This window comes from Mycteria americana, chromosome 7, assembly GCF_035582795.1.
Source record: "Mycteria americana isolate JAX WOST 10 ecotype Jacksonville Zoo and Gardens chromosome 7, USCA_MyAme_1.0, whole genome shotgun sequence".
In the NCBI taxonomy this organism is placed as follows: Eukaryota; Metazoa; Chordata; class Aves; order Ciconiiformes; family Ciconiidae; genus Mycteria; species Mycteria americana.
The window spans coordinates 61781368-61804617 of record NC_134371.1 but is presented as its reverse complement, the minus strand read 5'-3'; the positions used below and the strand labels follow the sequence as shown (position 1 = coordinate 61804617).

At 38.0% G+C, this 23250-nt stretch overlaps 1 protein-coding gene across 1 annotated transcript in view; it reads left to right on the top strand.

Annotated features, from left to right (window-relative positions):
• AGBL4 (AGBL carboxypeptidase 4) overlaps positions 1-23250 on the top strand; it is a 981249-nt gene that overhangs the window by 393561 nt on the left and 564438 nt on the right. The window contains exon 5 of the mRNA XM_075508731.1: positions 2847-3063. Within this exon, the coding sequence (XP_075364846.1) occupies positions 2847-3063 (217 nt within the window). The remainder of the gene's footprint in view (positions 1-2846; positions 3064-23250) is intronic.

Below are 23250 nucleotides of genomic sequence, written 5' to 3'. Positions count from 1 at the left end.
GAGGATGGTTTCTGCTGTTGTGGCAGACACCAGATAGTGAAATGTCAATACCAGATGTCCTAGAAATCAAGATTAGCCATAATAGCCAAATGCAGCCATAAAGTGATGTGTCAAAGTGGATAATAAAACAGATGCTTAGCTTCTATAATGAAGGGGAAAGGGAATGAAATATCAAAAGTGCCTTTAATACATTAACAAAGTTGTCTTCAACTTGCTTAAAAGTAGAAAGTTATTGAACCAAGGAGAACTGTGTGTCATTTAAACATGAACTATCAGCAGATGAATTTCAATTAGCATTAGCCTTTCTAAAATCCTGAATTTCCTCCTATTGGTCTCATTTTACATGAAATTTTTATAGCATAAAGTGAGGCTTGTCCTTTATTATTTCTCCCATGCTAATTTGGAAACAAATAAAGTTCAACAACTCAGCAACATACTGTTTAAACTTGCATTACCGTTTGAGGACTGGGAGCTAGAATACATTTACCCACTGCCATATCATCTGCTTGATTTGAGATCAAATGAGGGATGTCCTATAGCACTCCAGAGTGAGGGCAAATGATAGAAATATGTTAAGATACTGGAGAAACCTATTAGGTTAGGGTACTGCATGCAGACGGCTGGTGGCATTTTTCCCCTACCGATACTTTTAAAAAAAAATTAAAAGAATTGTTTTTCTGTCCTTCATATTTGTGGCTTAAAAATCATTTTCAGATCTTAGTGATAAGCAAGTGCCTTATTTAACCAAAAATGCTGAAGTAAATTCTTGAAGCCCTGAATGCTCAAGAGCCAGGGCAATAAAAGGGGCAAATAAATTCTTATTTCAAGTGTAATTAACTGCATCACTGGCTCTTTATTGTACTTTTTCAAGAACATCTCAATTCCTTTCTGTTTCTCTTTGTAGCTCCTGAGTCTTGCTGATCAGACTCCTTAACTGCTGCTAATTGGCAAACACGTACTTCTGCATAATGAGAGGGTTTTGTCCTCTATTTCATATTAGCAATGAAAGGCCAAAACTGATGCTCTGCAGTAGACCAGCTTCTCGGAACTATTACAAAGCGGCACATTACTACCGCTATGTCTGTAAATCTTATTATGTTTTCCCTCACCATGATCCTAGTTTAGCTGAGATCTGCTCCAGTCGTTAGATGAGACCTGTTTATAATGTTGTGTAATTGAATCAGTTAGAGTCTGCAGGACCATAGTGTTTTGTTGCCAAACATGACTGGTAAGTTAGTTACATCAAATTACAAGTGCATGGCATGACTAGAGAATCTCCTGTTTAAATAAAGCTAGAAAATCCACCTGCAAAACGAAGAAAGACTACAAACAGAAATATTGACCATCTCTAGTCCATAGAACAAGTGTTTGACCCACCTCTGAAATGTTACTCGTTTCTGTTGAGAAATAACAGAATAATTGAAGTTGGGTGAAAGATGTCAGGCAGACATCTGTTATTCCTTAACAGATACCAGCTTGATAACAATGACATAAATGTCTCTATTATAATTATTTACCATCATGTATATTCATTTTTATCTTGTCAGCACTATAAGCCAGAACTCTCGAGGAGGGCAGCAATCCAATTTGGAACAGGACCAAATACCCTTTTCTCCTTTGCTTTCTAATTTAGGACCAGGTTATTCTCCATACCTGATTTTTTTGTTTGGGTGGTTTTGGTTTTTTTGTTGTTGTTGTTGTGGTGTTTGTTTTGTGGTTGTTTGGTGTTTTTTTTTTTTTTTTTTTTTTACCTCAAGAATTTATCTTTTCCTCCATTCGTTGGCTAGGTGGTGATATATCCCCTGGCTATTAAGTATAATAAAAATATAAAGCTGTCCTGAATTTTGGTAGCAGTTCTGTCAATGTTGCCTTATACTGACGTTACTTCATTAATTACGCCTTGCCTCTGTGCTGGTGAATTAGGCCTGTATGAAAGGATGTAGCCACGCTCCAGCCAGAGGTTTGGCTGAAGCCTACGTAGTGGTATGAGATTGCACCAGCTTGATAGCGAAGTAGAGGAAAGCTCAACTCCCTGTGCATCCTTTTGGGGGTGGGTTTCTCTGGTTGTGTGATGCTCTCCCCTGCTATGGTGACTTTGAGGTGCTGGAGCGTGTCCAGAGAAGGGCAACGAAGCTGGTGAAGGGTCTGGAGCAGAAGTCTTATGAGGAGCGGCTGAGGGAACTGGGGTTGTTTAGCCTGGAGAAAAGGAGGCTCAGGGGAGACCTTATTGCTCTCTACAGCTACCTGAAAGGAGGTTGTAGGGAGGTGGTGGTCGGTCTCTTCTCCCAGGTAACAAGTGATAGGGCAAGAGGAAATGGCCTCAAGTTGCGCCAGGGGAGGTTTAGACTGGATATTAGGAAATTTTTCTTCACTGAAAGGGTTGTCAAGCATTGGAACAGGCTGCCCAGGGAAGTGGTTGAGTCGCCATCCCTGGAGGTATTTAAAGGACATTTGGATGAGGTGCTTAGGGACATGGTATAGTGGTGGTCTTGGCTGTGCTAGGTTTATGGTTGGACTCAATGATCTTAAAGGTCTTTTCCAACCCATATGATTCTGTGATTCTGTGATTTGCCAGCTTGGGCACCCGGAGAGAGCTGCAGTCCCTGCGGCGACTGGCGCACCGGCACAGAAGCCGTGCCCTGCATGGGCCCCTGGCGTGGAGGTTGTCTGCATGAGTGCTCCGAAACACGGGCTCTGGGATCTGCTCGCCAGCTCCTGAGCTGTTCAAGCTGTTCCATTTCATTGGCTTTAGAAGAAATTTGAATCTCACATAGCCTTTTTGTTCAGATTTCTTATGTCAATGTATATATATGTCAATGTGTATATATGTTGTTTTTGTTTTTTAGGCAAAGAATACCCTCTAAAAACGTGTATTACTATCGCTGCCCAGACCACAGGAAGAACTATGTCATGTCATTTGCTTTTTGCTTTGACCGAGAGGATGACACTTACCAATTTGCTTACTGCTACCCCTACACCTATACTCGCCTTCAGCACTATCTTGACAACCTACAAAGGAGGAACATGGACTACTTTTGCAGAGAACTGCTAGGACTCAGTGTGGTAAGTAACAGGGATGCTTGCCAACTAGCGGGCTTCATTATGAATGTCTACCCTTAGATGCTTATAGAGTGTAATTCATCATCCCTGCTAAAGTACACACATGCACATATTTGTTTTACTGCTGTCAATGACACACGAGGTAGCATACCTGCATGGTGAAATACAGACAAGTGCTAATTTAATTTCACATAAAATATTTCCTTTGTGATATGCAAGGCAATGCTAAATTCCCATGTAGGATCAGTTCACTTCTAAGGACATTAAAAGATGAAACTGAAACAGCTTTATTGAAGAAATGTGATTTTTAGAGTACTCTGTCCATTTGTCTTTCTAGAAGAGCTTTTCTGTTCAGAAGCATATGTGTCTTTGGAACTAGATAGCTTTTCTTGGTAAAATAATGCAAACCGCACAAACTACCTATTCGATTTACTCTTAAAATGTCTGCTTTGGTGATTTGAAATTAAAAGGGGTTTAGTGATCTCAGTATAGATCAGTGGCCATATGAAAATGAAACGTGATAGTTCTTCTGGTGCAGGAAGGAGGGTTAATGGTAAGGCTGAACTTCTGCTCACTTTGCTATAACCTTTCTCTGAAATGTTGTCTGTCCTGAGGATTTGGAAAGCATGACTCAGCCACTCCCATATCAACTCAGAAATCATCAGATTAAAAAATAATAGCTGAAATCTTTTTTTTTTTTTCCTTTTGTGTTCCCAGACTTTATAGTGCACTTGTCCCACATTCTTAATCTTTTCTCTGAGATTTGATTTGGTCTAAACTTGTAGTGTGTGTCTGTCAGAAAAAGAAAGCTGGATTCCTATGAAGGCTGCTGGCTGCCCCAGCAGCTGGGTCTTTAAAAAGAATCCCAGCATATATTGTGAAAATCAGAACGAAATCATATGTATAGCCTGCGATGGAATAAATAAAAGGCTTCCAGCATCAGAGTAGGCTGTTGAGATTCCTATGGTGGCCTAAAACTTGGAGGAAAAAATTAACTTATGGAGAAAAATAAAAACAGAATTAGCAAAAGAAATTGTTTTTTAACCCTTTTGTCAGTTAAGTACAGTTCTTGTTCTAAAGATGACTATTACATATCCCTGGACTGGTATTAATTATTAATCATTCCAATTAGAGGGACAAACAATTACAAGGGAAAGGGGTATTAAAAAAATAGAAAAGTAAAATCTTCAGAGGGTGGGAGGAAGGAGCACTATCATTTTAATGTGTGTAAGGGTTTTAATTATTAATCTTAGAGGACAGAGCTGCCATTAGTTCTATAATGAAACTGAATTTGTTTCCTTTCACTCTGAAAATAATGTATAAACAGTCACATTTGCATATTCACCAAAACCCTGATCTGACTGATTAAAACACTGAGGTAGAAGGATTTGTCTTTTATCTGCATTTTGACAGACAGAGCAATACTCTTAAATCTTGTTAACATTGTGTTACCAGTAGTTGCTAAATATTATTTTTCATATTGCAGCAAACTAAACAAACAGATGCCATTCAAAATGTGGCAGGAAATGTGCTGTGTATAAGTCCTGATTTTATATCTATATGTACACACACAGTATGTTTTGCAGAAATTGATATGGTAACATTGTGCAGCTCACCATGCTGATCTGTATAAAAAGCTTCTGTATCAGGCTCATGCTGTAATCTTTGTAAGTAACGTTACAATCTCAGAGCATTTCTGGCTTTTCTCCACACACAACTGTCCTAGAAGAGCTTGGTAATTTAATGTCTTTGCTGAGCTTGAATAGACAATTTCCATAAGTTCTCTGCGAGTTAAATATTTTAACATAGAGCTTTGTTGCTATCATACATCTTTAAATGGTGAAAAACAGGATCCTTCAGTCTTCACTGCACAGTGCTTCATCAAAGCAGAAGCTGGCTGTACTTTAGGGAATTGCGTGCCATATAGGATAGATTTAGAGCTAAGAAAGCGAACTCTGTCCCTGCTCTGGCCCCTTATGTAAGATAAGAGGAGTCAGATTGGCATAAAGAGACCCTTAAAAGCTCTATTCCTGGCAAAGGGACAATACCCCTGGTAGCACATGGTGAAAGGGAACTTAAAGATGCTGTCTGAGGACAAGCTCTGAAGTCCTCATGCTGGGCACCGGGCTGAAGCAAGGTAGCGTGCTAGAGGAAGGCTGCGGCATATCTGTCGAGCTGCCATGTAGCCACCGATACGCTCTGGTTCGTTCCAGGGGAATTTTACAGCTCCCTGCAGCAGTTTGTGATTGTGAGGATGGCGAACGGTGTGAAACAATTTCACTTCTCCTGGATTATGAAGTTTTGAACTGTGCCTCTTGGAGACAACAGAATCTCGCCACAGATCTTTGTTGGGGTTTTTTTTTTTTTATTTTTCTTTGTCGTGGAACAGTAAAATGCAAGTCACAAGAACCATGCTTAGATGATTACTCCTGAAGGCTTTCTGAGTGCACATTTTGCTGCATGTAATGTTTTCAAGGCAATCTAATTTCTAATCTAATTTCATATTTTCTGTAAAGAAAGTACTATGCCTCCATTAACTCCTTAAATACTTTCATTAATTCTATGAAAATTGAAAGTGAAATATCAGTATGGGACATGTAATTGTCATTAGGATGCAGAATGGCAAAGTGGTTCAGAGCCAAATGGCAAAGATTCCCATTGCCATTGTGAATGGATAACTTAGCTGTTCTATTTCTGACCTTTTAATGTTTATATTCTTTACTTCAGGGAGCTATCCCAAAGTCTAGATGTGCCAAATGGTCTTGAAAATAGTCTCTCCTGCAAGGTAGCTATGATGGTCACCCAGGTATCATTTAAACTGCCGTTTTCATTCTGCCATTGTTGGCCTTCGGTAACTTCAGACTTTCTATGGTTTGTCCCAATAGATCAGAAGTTCAAAATCTGTGAGCATTTTCTAAAACTGTGAAATCAGGTTTTTGCATATTATTGATGTGTCTGTGATCTCAGCATATATTATGCAATATTGTACAGCATAATAGAATGAAAAATAATTTTTATATTTCTGCGAAAATATAAGCACAGGCTCAATTTACATTTACAGTACCCATTTTATGATACTTACGCAGTTTCATGTGCAGTAACAGTTACGTGTAGCATTATAAACAATATTTCTAAGTTGGCAAAATTTTTGAGTGTGTCGTCATTTGAAGGTGGTAGTCTAAATTAGCTGTGCATATATGAAGTGTGTGGACAATTGATGAGACCTGTACCTCTACTAATATTCCACTGTCACACATACTATATTAAACGCATTTTGGTGAGGCTGGCTCAGCTCCTACAGCCCACTTTACAAATCGCCACTGGCTTGGCAATATTTTCATTACTCACTCAAAAGAGAGCCAAGATTAATTGGAGACAGCTACTTCCTTTCACTCCATTAGGCAATGGTGCTTCCAAATTACACTTGAGGAGAATTGCAACTGCGCATACAAACCACAAGCCTCAAAGGGACTTCCACAGTACACAGAGACTGGAATATGGAATTCTGTTAAATTAAATATTAAACATACATATTTTAAAACAAGAAGGCAATATGTCTAATGTAGAGCTCTGTAAGTGAGCCAATCTCTTAAGTCAGACATGAGATACTCAGTGAAACAGATTGGAACACAAGGTGCTTCATTCTGACTCCACGCCACTTTGGTGCGTGCTTTTCATTTACGTAAGTTACTCCTGATTTATGCTGGTATCGGAGAGATCAGAATGAGGCCCTAAGACTGTGAAACTGCACAGCAGATGTCACATTGCTGGATCATTGATCAAATATCCCTTATTTACTGTCTAAAAGACTGGCTACCCCAGTAAAAATAGTTGATTGGTTCTACTGATATCTACTGGTCCATTTTTAACTGCTCAGTTATGACTGTTTTAAAGCATGAAGCAAAGAAAATAGACAACTTTTCTAAGGTTAAATTTCCCATTTCTATGTTCAGCGTTAGGTTATGTAATAACAGTTCTGTAAAAGAAAAGTATACCTTTGTCTTAAAAAAAAAAAATAGAAGTTACAGGCTTCAGTGTGATGTATCATACCTTTGAAATCATGTTGGTATATGATTCTGGACTTTCCAATGGATCTGACTGCAACTAGGTTGAAATGTCATCTAAATGCAATTTGTGGCAATTTACCTGGTCTGAAAAAAGCCACAGAAATAATGCTTAAAAAAACCTAAGCCCAACTTTTTATTTCTCTAGAATGTAAAAGTGCACCTACATGTATGTTCGGGGCACATTCTCTTTATTCAGTGGTGTATCTATTTACTCATATAGTACTGCTGTTCCCATCGCATTCATAATATGGAAGTCATCCCAAAGCTGTACGTGAGATTTTTGAATGTTCCTACAGCTATTTTCTTAGCTGGGTTGGATATCAGCAGAAGAAGAGTTGGACCTAAAAATAACACCACCAACAGTTCTTTCTGAAATAAAATACGATTTATAGTATATAATAGCACAGTATGCTACCAGGAAAATTATATAAATAACATGAAAAATAACAGGGAACTATTCTATACTATCAGTTTTAAGGAAAAATTCTTTGTTAGACTTTAAAGGGAGTTCTGGGAGATAAACTGGCTTGTGGGAATCATAGACAAGGAAAGACAGGCGAAACTATGTTACTGTTGAAAGTTGCCATCCGTCTGTAGGATATATACAACTGTTCATGGTAAAAACAAAAAATATTTTGGTTTAAGTTTGTAGCAATATATAGTTTTAGAAAAAAACCACACTCAATAATGTCATCATTTATAGTTAATATTGTGCAAGGTTACTAAATGTATAAGCTGGTTATTTCTTAAATTCCAGATAGAGCACTGTTTCATATAGTAAAATAATTTCTAGAAGGATTTGCATAAATTGTTGTTTATCTAACTATGAGTAAAAAATCTTAAATTGGGAAGAAGGGTTCAAATCTTAAGTCAATTTTGCAGCTCACATTTTATAACTACCCTTGTCCATTCAAAAACTCTTAGAAAAAAAATGCTTGGAACTTCACGAAAAAGAAGCTTTGAGCATAAAGAATCCATTGAGTTAAGAAATCACCTGCAGAAAAACTGTTATGATCCACTTTATAAGAAGAAAACCTTCTGAAAGGAATGACAGTAAATGACTTATATGTGGTGGTGTTAGTCTATACAAACTGTTTTTATGCATAGGTCCCAAGTTGCACCCTTTCATCCCATAGCCACACGGGGAAAGCTTTGGAAAGTCAGTGACCTTTCTGAAGTCTTCACTGGACTTTCTGTAGCTGTGCAGCTGTACAGCTGTGCACAAGCTGTGCTTGTGTAGCTGTAGCCTTTTGCTTCACGGCTCTTCCATTTTCCATGTCAAGCTCTTCATCTCACCTTCACTCTGCACTTATCCTTCATCCAGCTTGCCCTTTCTTTGCCTCAAATCTAACCTTCCCTTTTCTGTCCATGTAGTTTATACTTTCCTAAGCTAACTACAAGAAGAAAGTTGTGGCATTTGTTTGCTGCTCAGTGTGATGTATCATACCTTTGAAATCATGTTGGTATATGATTCTGTACTTTCCAATGGATCTGACTGCAACTAGGTTGAAATGTCATCTAAATGCAATTTGTGGCAATTTACCTGGTCTGAAAAAGGCCACAGAAATAATGCTTAAAAAACCTAAGTAACTGTTTGTTACTTATTCTGCTTTGTTCTTTCCCGTTCGTTCCCCGTATATCTTTGAGTTGTGAAGGGAAAATCCAAAATAGCTGTTAGGTCTTTTAAATACCAGGACTACACAAGGTAGTCATGTTCTCTTCTGTGCACTCAATATCCCCATCTCAGTGCCATTTCATGTAACTTCATATCCTGGTCTACGACCTGTCTTCCTTGTCCTTACGTCTTTTGTGCTCTCTGTTTGTTTCATCCTCTGATATGTACACCTGTATTTCCAGAGAAGCTGGCATAATATGCGGTTTGTCCAGGCTTCAACCTGGAGAGGAAACATTCGTGATCTAGTCAGTTGTCCTGACATACCTGAAATAACAGCCAAGTGCAGGAAGGCATTTCAGGGTCTGAATCCTTGTTTCATGGTAATGGCAAATTTCAGATAAGAGGTTGTCGTGGTTTAGCCCCAGCCGGCAACTAAGCACCACGCAGCCGCTCGCTCACTCCCCCCTGGTGGGATGGAGGAGAGAATCGGAAGAGCAAAAGTAAGAAAACTCGAGGGTTGAGATAAAAACAGTTTAATAGGTAAAGCAAAAGCCACGCACGCAAGCAAAGCAAAGCAAGGAATTCGTTCACTCCTTCCCACGGGCAGGCAGGTGTTCAGCCATCTCCAGGAAAGCAGGGCTCCATCACGCGTAACGGTTACTTGGGAAGACAAACGCCATCACTGCAAATGTCCCCCCTTCCTTCTTCTTCCCCCAGCTTTATACGCTGAGCATGATGTCATATGGTATGGAACAGCCCTTTGGGCAGTTTGGATCAGCTGTCCTGGCTGTGCCCCCTCCCAGCTTCTTCTGCACCTGGCAGAGCATGGGAAGCTGAAACGTCCTTGACTAGTGCAGCAACAACTAAAACATCTCTGTATTATCAACACTGTCTTCAGCACAAATCCAAAACATAGCCCCATACCAGCCACTATAAAGAAAATTAACTCTATCTCAGCTGAAACCAGGACAGAGGCATATTTTACTCATTCCTGTCCTCAGCACTTTCTACTGCTTGGTTGGGTGCCACACAGCTCAGTGTGATAGCTGTAATCCCAATAGGAAACAAACTGTCTTTGTCCACACAGTCAGTTCAACCCCCAGATGCGGGCAGCTGCCTTTAGTTACTGCACCCTATGCTTTTCGGGACAGGGAGCACCTATTTTACTTTTCGTGTTCGGTGCCTTGCTCACTAGAACTCCTTTTTTGGTTAGTGCTTGGGAAATAACATAGTACAACCAATAAATATCATTCCATTGCAAAAGCAAGTCTGAGGTCCTGTATATACACCAATGTAAAGCTTTTTATGGTTTCAAAATTTACCTAGTTGCCCTGAAGGATGTGCAGATATTTTGAAGATATGTATAGCCCTTAGGAACCAGTGAAAACCCTAGAATACATTCATTCTTCTTTCACTTCCATTTACAGAAATTTGTTTTCTCTCTTTTGTAGCACAGCATTAAGCAACAATTACCATGTTGATAGTGATGCTGAATGTACTTGCGTGTAGGGGAAATCGTGCTATGTGGAGCTATTAGCTACATTTGCCCCGTAGCACTTTACTGCATTGACTCTGCTGGGATTTTGACTATGTTTGAGTTGGTTTATATTTAGATCTCCTGAGTGGTGACTGTGTAAAGCATCTGTGGGGCTGGAGTTGCATTTTAATCTGTATTCTTTGACTGTAGACCCAGAAGATGGTTAGCCTGGCCCACATTACCTGTAGGGCTGAGACCTTGGGATTGAAGTCTTATCTAATGATTTCAAAGTCTGCTCAGTCCGAAGGATTTGGATTTATGCCATTTAATTTAACCAAAGAAAGAACTATTTATTGATTTAGCTTTATACTAGCTATATAATGTAAATATAATGTATTAAAATCTCTAAACACCTTAGGCAAAATCTTGTTTACATAATTTGTGTAAACCGAGCATTGTGGCTCTGATCCAGCAAAACACTTAAGCATAGATTTAAACTTAAGCATGTTAAATAGTCCTGTTGAAGTCACTGGCACAGTTCATGACATCAAGTTGAAAGTGTGTAAAAATGCCTTTAAGCTCCAAGGTCAGAACAATCGACACTTTGCAAGATCAAGGCCTGGTGCCCTACTGTTTTGCCGTTATCTTGTACTACCACTATAACAACATGACTACAGGATAAAAAATAATTAAAAAAAAAAAAATCCTAGACTTTAAGCCCAGATTCTCGGTGTTTCCAGCCAAACATACTTACAAAGTAAAGAGGACTAATGATGTTTTCAGTCTTATATGAATGTAAATGGATCTGGCTATTGGTTGACTTATATTTCAGTTCTTTCTAAGTGTTTGTTTTAATAAGCTCCCGGGGGCTTGCTTGTCTAACGTTTCACCTTTACCTACAGTACACTGACACCACTGAAGCTGAGAGCTATATTAGAGATCTGGTTGTAGGATATGGAAAGAATTTACTTGCTAGTCATTGGTAGCCAATGGATTTGCCAGTGACTTCATTCATTCCTTGTAGTGGTAAGAATAAAACGAATTCACAACGAGGTAGATATGGTTTCAAATAACTTTCCAGTATTACAAAATTCCTGCTGCACAAGATTTTTAAGACTTGTGTGTAAGACTGAGAGCCATTTACTCCCACTTTAAACATAATGTAACAAATAAAAGATCCAAAAATAAACAAAAAAAAAATGTTACCACATTCAGTCAGGGTTTGAGGTTTCTACATACCTTCCTCCACCCTCCCTCCAGATTCATCTTCCTTCTTGTAATGGTATATACCCAATAGATAATACCAAAATAACTCAATAAATGAAAAGTAGTCTCAAATTTGATTTAAGGAAGCACTTATTTGTCTGTCACCTCATTGTTGGATATTTCATCATTTGTCCACATCTAGTTGGAGAAGCTGGTTCAGGTAATGCATTCTGCAACCCTTTTTGCAGTTCTCTATAAATATCCTGAATGTCTGTGTCTAAAGTGAATCCCACCATTGCTCAGCAGTGCTTTTTGTAGTGTATGAGTAAGATGTGCACTTGAGGCCTTCTGCGTAAGAGATCCATGCTAATCCTGGAGTTCTCTGTCCTTGCCATGCACATGTTCAGTAAGACTTTATCTCTGTTGTCCTTAAGCCTTGAAAGCTGAAAGCTGGCTCTAAAAAGACTTCAGCTTGTATGTCAGAAGGGAATCTGGGTTATATCTTTATATCACAGGAATGAGAAAATGAAGAAATAAGAAAAGATTTTTATGCAGATTATAAAAACAATGTAGACCAAGGAAGTGTAGTTCAGGTGGCACAAGCTGGCTAAGTGCATCCTTACTGTTGACCCCAAGTATTTGAATATATGTACTTGAAGAGAAGAACTAAGGCTCATGACAACCTAGTGGATTTCTAGAACACATAGCTGGGAGATATTGTTTGCAGCCTGTGATCCGTTCTTGATTGCAGTGTGGTTTAGTGGCCCTTACTTTTCTGCACTGTTAGGGAAGTATTTTTGAATCAAAGAATAGTGCAATGAAGAACGACTTCTAACTTACATGTAAGGGAGGCTAGTTGCCATCCTTATTTTAAGACATCATGTTACATTCAAATGTATTTTATTTTAGAAGGTCATAATAGTACCAAAAAAAAAAAGAGTTTATTTCTAGAAAATGCTAGCTCCTCTTGAAGTGCTGCTATTATCCACAAATACTGAAAGCAATATTTATCTTTGTTTTGAACACAAAATAACACACAAATAACATGAGGAGACAGGAGCTTTTTAATGTAAAGCAGTAGGTACTTAATTGAAAACTGTTTTTTCACTTCTGAGGAAATATAAGATACAGCTTAAAGCCTTTTTAATACTCTTTAAAAGAGATCTTACATGGCATCCAGTCATATTGGTACATGAAAAGAACTGCATTCTCTGATAAAGATCCTCTTTTTCATGTTTTCAAACAGCAGCTGAGCACCATACTGTGGCAGCAGAGAACAATCTGAGAAAATGAACACAGATTGAAAAGGTCTCAGTTACATGACATTTTCAATGAAAAAAAAGTCAGCCCTAGGCCCACAGTTAAAAGTTTTCACTCAGAATTCCCTAAAATAGTGGACATACCTTTCTACAGAAAGTGTTTGTTTTTCTGAACTACCTTATCCAATGTTCTAATAGATGTGCAAGGTGGAGGAAGACAAAGGAGAGATACCATCCATTTCAGGAATTTTCATAAGTATGCACAAAAGAAAAATTGGCTTCTGAAATCAGTTGTCTCCCTTTTGTTTTGAATTTCCCATTAATTGCATCCAATTTTGCACTTAGTCTTAATTAGTTAAATTTTAAGAGGACTGTTAGTTTCTCAAAATCTAAAGACTTTAGGATTTTATAATACATCTATTTCTTTTCCATTTCGATTTTCTGCATTAAGGTGGATTATAATAATGCATTAATATCCATCATGATATTTTTAATCAGCTTGTTACTTCATTAGTAACAGCTGCACATTGTTAAAGGTTTTATTTTTTAAATCTAAGTTGCTTAGAATTGAAATATTAACTAGTCTTCTCCGTATTTATGAAAGCTGCACTGTTCTGCAGAGAGAAAGTCTTACGCCTGCCGTTAAAGAAAACTCAAGATTTTTTTAGAACTTTTGCTCTGATAGCTTCCAAAATATTCCATCAATGTCACTGAGTTAAGGTTCATAACATCCTTCTGACTGTAGTGTCATTTTAAAGGGAAGGAGACTACTGCAGAAACCTGGATCATTTCGAAGCAGTCTATGGTAAAGATTTGGAACTCCTTTTCAGAGCTTAGCCACCCTAAACGGTTTATATGGAGTGTCACTTCAGAATCGAGTCGTCAAATCGCTATCAGGACCAGGGACAGTGCATGCGAGCTGTCTTTCCCAGGCACTCGCGCAACATTTTCACATACAGTTTTGATAAGCTGAAAATAGAAACAACTTCTTTCAGAAGTCCTGATACACAGAATTGAAACCCAACTTTTGATAGTCAAGACACCATGTTACATTCAAATGTATTTTGATAAGCTGAAAATACAAACTTCTTCTTTCAGAAGTCCTGATACACAGAATTGAAACCCAACTTTTGATAGTCACACACCAAAAAGAAGTTTAATGTTTTGGAAACCAGGCCCTGTTTGTGACTGCTGAGCTCTTCAAAGCATGGTACACGGTGTTCAAGAAAATAATTAGAAATGGAGTCTTCTATTTTGCACAGTTCATGTGATTCAAGACCTCAGGTCTGTTTTTCTTATTTGCCTCCTGAGAATGAAAAATGGCCAGTAAGGTGTTATGTCTGATGGAAAATTTATAGGAATGTCAAAGATGACTGATTAAGGGCACTTCATAGATTAACAGATGAAGACTAAACCAGAGGTTAATAGTACTGTGTTGGAAAAATAGGAGATATTTTTGCAATACAGCGAGGCACATCAAGATTTGTCTTGGACCTGGACATAGATATTAATCCAAACAATGAATATTTCAAAATCTGAAAGGTAATGGGTAGAACAAGAATAGTGTTACTACTCCCAAGGGTGCTTGTGCTGGTGTTGGCTGGGATAGACTTAATTTTCTTCACAGTAGCTAGTATGGGGCTATGTTTTGGATATGTGCCGGAAACAGTGTTGAGAATACAGCCATGTTTTAGGTGCTGCTGAGCAGTGCTTACACAGCGTCAAGGCCTTTTCTGCTCCTCACCCCACCAGCGAGGAGGCTGGGGGTGCACAAGAAGCTGGGAAGGGACACGGCTGGAAGCTGACCCCAGCTGACCAAAGGGCTATTCCATACCATATGGCGTCATGCTCAGCGTATAAAGCTGGGGGAAGAAGAAGGAAGGGGGGACGTTCGGAGTGATGGAGTTTGTCTTCCCAAGTAACCGTTACGCGTGATGGAGCCCTGCTTTCCTGGAGATGGCTGAACACCTGCCTGCCCATGGAAAGCAGTGAACGAATTCCTTGCTTTGCTTTGCTTGCATGTGCAGCTTTTGCTTTACCTATTAAACTGTTTTTATCTCAACCCACGAGTTTTCTCACTTTTGCTCTTCCAATTCTCTCCCCCATCCTACCGGAGGGGAGTGAGCGAGCGGCTGTGTGGGGCTTAGTTGCCGGCTGGGGTGAAACCATGACAGTGCTCAAAAGCATTGAATCTTCTTTGTCTACAGTGAGTGGAAATGCATAATCTCCATATTGCCCTGTAGTCTGTCTTCCTCTCTAAAGCTTAAGGAAATGGTCTAGATCTTTAGCATCCTCTAGGCAATCAAGTTATCAACATACAGTACTTTGATATCTTCTGCATGAGGACCATCTCTTCTTATAGGAATTAATGATATCGTAGGGTCCAAGAGAACTCATAAAAGTTTGGGGATTTTGTGTTGGGGTTTTTTTTTTTTTTTTTTCAATTGTGGTGGCCTCTTTACCTTTATGAAGAATCCAGACAGTATATATCCTCACTCTCAAGAGAACAAACTGCTCAGAACACGAACTCAGGAAAAAAGAGTATGTGTTTCAAAGGTGTACTTCTCTGCTGTTGTAATCATCCTTACAAGATACTGTGGCAGCACCAGATTTGCCTTCAGCTCCAGCTGATTTTGAAATCCTTCAGACGTTTAGGAATAAACTGCACATATCCTCTAGATTTCCTTTATAGAAATAGATAAGATTTTGTAACAGCAAATAACACTGCAGAGCTGAACAAAATTGTCCTCCCATAAATGAGACTTGGATGCACTCAGACCAAATAACATTGTAGACTCATACTACAGAGACTTGTAGAAAGACAAAGAAAAATATATTATATTCCTCATGGTCAAACAGAATTCCTATATGTCCATCTTGGCTGAAATTCCCATTAGCCATGGTAACCAATGAGAGAAATACACAGCAACAGATAACATCTAATTCAATGCTGACAAAGAGGTAGGGTGCATTGATCTGTTTGGCAGAAAACTTCATTCTTTTTCATTCCTATAATTCAGATTTTCTCATTACTGGACACAGATGGCAAAATATAATTTTATTAACTGTAACCATTTGTTTTGCAGTTCATCAATTAAATTCCAAAGAGTACAGAGACTAGTTTATGCTGGCCATTAATGAAAACAAGTTAGTACCTAGAGCTACACTACAAATGGCTATAGATGTTGCATATAGTGCTTCAAGATCATTTGTTGCTATGACAATAATGAAGCAGAATAGCTGTGGTCTCTGAAATCTCAGATTTTTCATCTTCCCAGAGAAATACAGGTAAATACAAACTCTTCTTTGAGAGAGCTCGACTTCCTTCAGAACGACAATGAATTTATGTATGTATATTACAAAATAAGTAAGCCACTCTGCTCATTAGAAAGTTAAATCAGAAAAAAGGAAAATGAATGGATTGTGAGGCTCCTGGGCAAGAACCACCTCCCCTGTTATCTACTGCCAATGTCAGTATGAACTACCAGGTAAGTATCAAGGAAAGTAAACTGATGGTTCCTGTATACCTACCATCTCCAAAATATCCAGTATCAGCCAAGCACACTTTTGGTAGAAGTGAATGAGGACTGCATGTCAAAACCCTTTCCTGATCTCATGTATCTTTCCTTTACCTAATAAGAAGTGCACCTGTGTTCATTTTTTAACATTTGGGGAACAAATTGGATTCTGGAAATTATTTCCACCCTGGTTTCATGTATTTCCAAATAATGGCACAAATTTCCTGACGTGCTCCATCTGAAAACTTACTCTGAAAGCAAGGAAGTCCTCTCCTGCAACTAGTGACCACAGAGTAGTTGCCCCATAATCCCTTTTCCTAAATAACCTAGGGGAGTGACTAGGTTTTATGTCTATATATTTTTAAAAATGCAGATAAGCTGCCTTTTCTTTCATACTGTCTCAAGTTATTAACTTTACCTGCAATAATGCTGAATCACAACAAGAGGTTTACAAAGGTCATGGACTGGTGGTGATGAACATCCATAAACTACTAGCTCACAAAAGATACCTTCTTTGATTAGTTTCAGAAGTTGCTGAATGTAATTTGAAATCTGCTCCATGTGTTAGGATGTAGGAAAGTCTGTACTCTGACAGCAGCACGCTCTATATAAGCTATTGGAAACCATCAGAGAGGTGTCTAACAGAATAGGTGCCCACGTGCATAAACAGACAATTCAGAACATTGGGCTTCTCTGGGAATTGTTATTACACAGAACTTTGCTAGAAATAACAAAAGTGTTTGGACTTTGAACATTTTCTTTCTTTGATTCAAAAATACTCCATAATGACTATAAAGCAATGATCAGAGTCTACTGCATGTCTAATGTGTATATGATAGTAAACCTCTGGAACTGATCACACGTCATCAGATGTCCCTGACCACACGTAACTTACCAGTATACCACTGATGACAGATGTATTTCAACAATGATCATGGATAGAATTCCTTACAGCAGCCTCATACTATATTCTATATGCTGGGAATAGCCATCTGCACCCCTGTTTGCAGCCAACATGAATATGAAATTTTCAGCTTTTATTCCAGGGACAGTCTGAGTTAAATCTCTCTGGGAGACACCTTCACCATGTCACAGTTGGGTAAACTGATTGTATGTAGTTTACTTGAATCATCCTGAATGCCAAAAGAGTAAAACAATTCTCACGTTAATAGATAACTTATAGCCAAGATTTCTTCTTTTCAGATGCCCATTGAATTTTTTTCCCTCATTCTAACACAGAAGAAAATTGTTTCATGCTAATCTTCTTCTTTTGCATCTTAAAGCATCACATGTGGATGTATCCTGATTTCAGCAGGTCATATTCATTACAAGTTTAAACATGCTGTCTAACAATAAATGGAAGCTACTAGAATGGCATGAATTTCTATAAGGAAAAATATGTTATGTGATAATTTTCACATTTCCTGGCTTCCAGTCAATACTATTTGAACTATTTATTGTTGCTAATTTCGGAAAATCTCTCCTCTCCTTTTCTTTTTTTCCTTTTTTTCTTTTTTCTTTTTTTTTTTAAAATCCATAGAGCATCTGAAAGTGCCACAGTCAAACTGAGTATTTCATAATATTGCATTCAGTTTCTATAAAATTTGTCAAAGGCCTTTTAAGCTTTTTTCACTATTATCAAAACTACCTCAATTGTTTCTTTCATTTCTCATGACACCTACACTGAAGCATTGGTTACACTCTCATTACTCTCTCCCCATCAAAGTTACCTTCCTTCTGAGTCTAATGTCTGTTACAGAGGCAGCGGTGCAAGGACATCTGATATCTGACCTCTCCTGTGCTGTGTTTCATTACAACAAAGGTTCGCCTAGATTACATCCAAAATGTTTTCTCAAAGTTGTTTCAGAATTAACCAAATTATTAAATTATCTGTGTCTTTCCTAAGCTTCCTGCTAGTTTTGAGAATATAATTCACTTCTAAGATTCTAGAAAGGCTTTAGACTTCTACTTTCACAGAACTGAATCTTTCATGTATCATCTTGATTTATTATCTCATTACATGATTTCAACACAGGTCTCTGCTCTGAACAATATCAAAAAAGCCAAAAGAAAGACAGACACCAACTGCTTCAGTAGGACCTTGTAGATCCATTCTGACTATCTGTCGGGTGAATTAGTGGGGGACGTATTGGAGTATTTTACACGCATTATGTGGTTAGGATTGGCCTCTGTTCTGATTTCTTTGGATAGAACAGTTCTGACATAGTTTCTTCTTCAGTGGAATAAGCATTCATTCATTTAATTTACTATTTGGGAGTTTCTCACAGCGGCGTGCATATAGAAGCAACCATGCATAAGAAATGTTAAGGTTACATAGAAAGAAATGCCTGTTTCCTGTAAAATCACCGTGCACCTTTCCTGCACCTCGGGTTCATATAATTTAATACGGAAGAGAAAACAGGAGCTTCATAGCCCTGGCCAGGAGTAAAAGCAGGGAATAACTTGACATAAGCCTTTGAGAAAAATAGATTAGGTCATCCAGTTACCATAAGATACATGTAGATGTTTTCAGTAGCTGTTTGTCTTTTAGTGTCACAGATGAGCCCATGATGACATACAGCCTTTGCGCTTGCTGAACATTCAGAAGACACTTATGACAAATAGGGTCATGTAATGATGATGTTTACCAGATTTGGGAATATGTATTGCTACCATTACTTCAGAGGTCAGTTTTAGCTTTTTGAACTTCAAATTAGGGTCCAATCATCTTCAGTCCCACTGTAAGTTTTGGGAAAATGTCTGTGGTGAATGAAAGATATGCAGAACTGTTTGGGTTATGAAAAGTAACATTATGAGTGATTATGAATGACTGTGAAATCCAAGAGCCCTAGAGCAACTGTGCATATCAAAGAACTTGAACGTGACAGTGTTTGTGTTAAAACAGGACTGGAATACGCAATACTTATCTTGATGGTGAGACTAGATACTAACATGGGTCAATGATAGTTCATGAAAATAGTTTCAAAGGCAATTTTTACTATTTTAATGTCTATAATCCTCTGCAAGTGAGCCAAGAAATGCCCTCAGGCGTGTCTTCATTCTGCTTGAAGTCATCTGCAAGTTGCTACTAAGTGAACTTTCACAAGAAAGGTGATGCTTGAGAACTTGTATATGGTGTTACATTTCCAGAATGGATATCCAGCCCCTAATAATTTGCAGTTTATTAATTTAAGACATCTATTTTAATACGTCCCAAAATAAGATTGTTTCCCTCATCCTGATCTGTATTGAAGACCTCCGAGCATGTCCCTTGGAAGAAATGAAACGGTAAAGAGCAACTGTTGGAATTCAGGGATGCTAGAAAGGGGAAATGTTTTATAGTCACATAATCCAAATATCTAAAGAAAACTTGCTTAAATATAGCTGTGATTGTTAAATTTCTGTGCTCCTTGCAAGTGCCTGGTTGCTCTGGAAAGAGAAGTGTGTGCATTTGGTTTTGTCCATCAGAGAGCTCAGAGACAGAATAATGTTCAATCATGATGTTAATCACAGCACAACAGTTTCTATCGAAATGACTCTATAGAGGATTTATTCTCCCATCTATGCAGGTGCATAAAGAATTCTTTTAATGGGTGGTGCATATACTCTTGTAAAAGAATTGACTCCTTTGTATTAAAATTACATGCCTGGGATTTTAACATAAAAACTTAAAAATCCCACTGTGCAAAACTGACTTAAACTCAATTTCCCTCTCCCCCTTTTACAATGTCAAGATGCCTGAGTGCTCAAGTGACTGAATAAGTACTAAATATTTAATGCATGGAGGTTACATTAACTGAGTCTTTGATCTGAAACTTCTTAAAAACATCTTAAAAGCCCTTCAAAAACGGGTTAGTATTTCATTACAGTCACTTAAAATAGATTTATTTTATCAAAACATCCTGTCAGAAACCCCAAAGCTGTGATTAATAACCTACAGCATTTTGACTAAAGCATGTCCTAATAATAGTTTATATTACTATTATATAATATATATATATTCTTAATATATTTATTATAGGTAATATATATAGTAATAATAATAGATTGCCTGTTGTGGGTAAGAAATAGCTAGCCCTGTTGCCTCTGTCTGGCACTTGCATGTATGCAGAGTTTCTCTGCTGAGAGTTTGAGCAGGTCTATACATTAGAATCCACAGTGGGATTCTGCGTGCTTGATGCTATTCAAACAGAACGTCTCTCATTTAATTCTGAGATTAAATTAACTTTTTTTCTTCATGGAATGAATTTCGTAGGGCAGGTTTGTACACATGTTTTTGTATAGTAATATTTACAAGTATTTGGGCAACATGAACAATGGGATAGATCAATAATTAATATCATCCTGGGAAAATCCTGCTTGTTTTTAATCTGTACAGTGTAATTTGAGAGCAACTCTGGCTGTGTCAAGACTCTGTCCTTTAGATTTTTTTAATTGTTCAAGGGCAACCGACTACAGTATGGCATTGTGTGAGTATCTGCTAGATGCGTAGAAGACAGAAGCATACGCAGAAGCAGGTTTCCGTATGATGAATTTCTACTGCATCCAGCAGACCTTTCATGAGCGAACTTGGCCCACCCAAATCTGTCCTTCCCCCTTGTTGTAGATTTCTTTCTCATCGGCTTTGTGCACCTCTCTGAAATTCCCACTCTGAAATTCCCACTGTTGTTTTTCTAACACAACATGCTGTGTCCTAACACAACACGAACGCACTACTTAGGATCTTAAATGATTAATCACAAACCACCTGGTCACTCTGGTACTGAATTTTGAAATGTAGTTCTGAGTTCATGAGTTTTTAGCTCATGCCCATCGTTTCTACTTTTTAATTCATACCTGCTTAACCAGTGGAAAGGAAACTGAAAAGATCACTTTAGGAACTGGCCTGTTTTTGTCTCCTCAGGAATTAGTAAATTAAAGCAAAATGTTAAATGTATTCTAGGATAATAAAGGAAATAAACACTAGATTCTGAGCTCACTGTAGGATCATATGTAGTCATTTGCCATTATTTTCTCAAAGCAAAAGTTAAGGATTTCTTCTCGAGTCTCCCACAATATTAGTGAAAGGCACATGGCTAAACCCTCATGAACCACTTTGAAAATATATTCCTTGTTTCTTAAGGGAAATGCGCCTTTGTCAGTGTATAGCTTGTGTAGAAGATATTTTGCATATAAAAACCACGTGTAGATTGAATCCTGTTATATAAAGCAAAGCTGGTTTTCTGTGGAGTTCTTTTGTAGTACCAACATTAAAAGGGTTGTTATAAATAAAAGTGGAATATAATTATAAATGCCCTTCTAAGGAAAAAAAATCCTTGATTACCTTTGAATTCTTTTGCCCTTTAAAAAGGTTATATTTAACTGGTTCAGTTTCTTACTTGATGTTTCAGTTCCCCAGGGAAATCAGACTCCAGTACGAACTGTTTCAATTGGGTTACACGACTTTACTTTGTGTCTTGCATTTGTTAACAGACAGGTTGTATAACACTGCAGGCTAAACACACGTTGCCCTGTTTTCAGCGACTGTTGGTACTTCTGTGTTCGGGGGGATGACCAGAGAAGTGGGAAACGGTTTTCAAAAGTTCTGCTGAAATTAACCCCTCCTGACAATAGCACAAGCTGCTTGGAAGTAGAGACTTCAGGAGCAGTGTGAGGCTATAAATCTTGAACTATAAAAATATATTTAATAGTTTGATGTGCTACTTATCATCCACAGTTTTTTATGACCAAAAAGAAGTGGGTCAACTTCCGCCCTTATTCCCGATGGCATATAATCTGTGGAAGCGCTATTGACTGGAACAGAATTTCCTTGAGTTACCGATGTGGTAACTGAGAAAGTAATTGGAGCATGTGTGTGCTGCCTCACTGAAATGCGGGAGGCTGAATTCTAGGGGGATATTTTCCATTTCTGGGTAGTTTGGTGTTGAACAGCTTTAGATTCATTATTCTTATATTTCCATCAAGTAATGCTTTCCTGGTAGAGGAGGAGATGAAAGGACCTTTTAAAAAAATATCAATAACAAAAAAGAAAGGAAAGAAAAAGGGGTTTCATCCAGGCTTTTTTTTAGTCACTGATCAATAGCCCCACGAGAGTGCCGTATTTAGAGAAGAAAGGCAAGCAAGCAAGAATCTTAACTAACTAGCAGGAAGTTGATTGTAGCATGCTGGTGTTCAGGCAACTGATAAGAGAGGAGGAAACATTTACGCTGAGAATCAGCAAAGCAGGAACATGCTTTACCACTTTGCCTATTTCATTTCGCAAGTCCAACATACTGCACATAGGCTCTGGAGATAAATTTAGACTAGTTTTGTTAATTGCATGGTATAAAATTCGGAATGGGATGGACAATGAGCTATGGAAAATGATATTTTGATTCAGGATACAATAATGTTTTTATTTGAGATGCTACATTCACAACAGCAATAAGAGTAAATTATTGTATAGATGGCAACAATCTACATCCCTTGTGCTGTGAGGTGGTACACTGGAGGTATCCACCAGTTGTTGTTTTGGCAGCTAATTCCTTGCAATAGGCGATGATGTATATGGTTTTACCATTTTTACCTATATAAATTCAGAGAGCTCAGTTAAAGCTTGTCGTGTTTCAATGTTGTACAGTCTATGTGAATGAAAAAGGACCTAGGCTAACACAACATGCTTATATTTCAGAGCTGGAGATAACTTAAGGGCCTTGTTTCTGTGTTGAATTCATTTTTTATTTTCTTTTTTTTTATTAAAAATGCATATTCTACCCAGAATGATTCCTAGACTTTTTTTGAGCGCTGCTGAGTAAGCCTAACTACATATATATTTCTTTAGAGTCACCAGTGCTCTTGGCAGGCACCGTTATTTTTGCAGTCACTTAGTGATTGCATTTTTTTTAAACAAAGGTTTTGTGCTTTTTTAGTGTTAGATTAAAAAAAAAAAACAATTACTTTAAATTTCAATATCTAATAGAAGAAAATTATTTTTAAAAAATCCTTCCAGAACACTTTTTTCTGTCTCCTGTCCCCCCCCGCCCAAGTTTATTCCTTTTATTCACTGTGA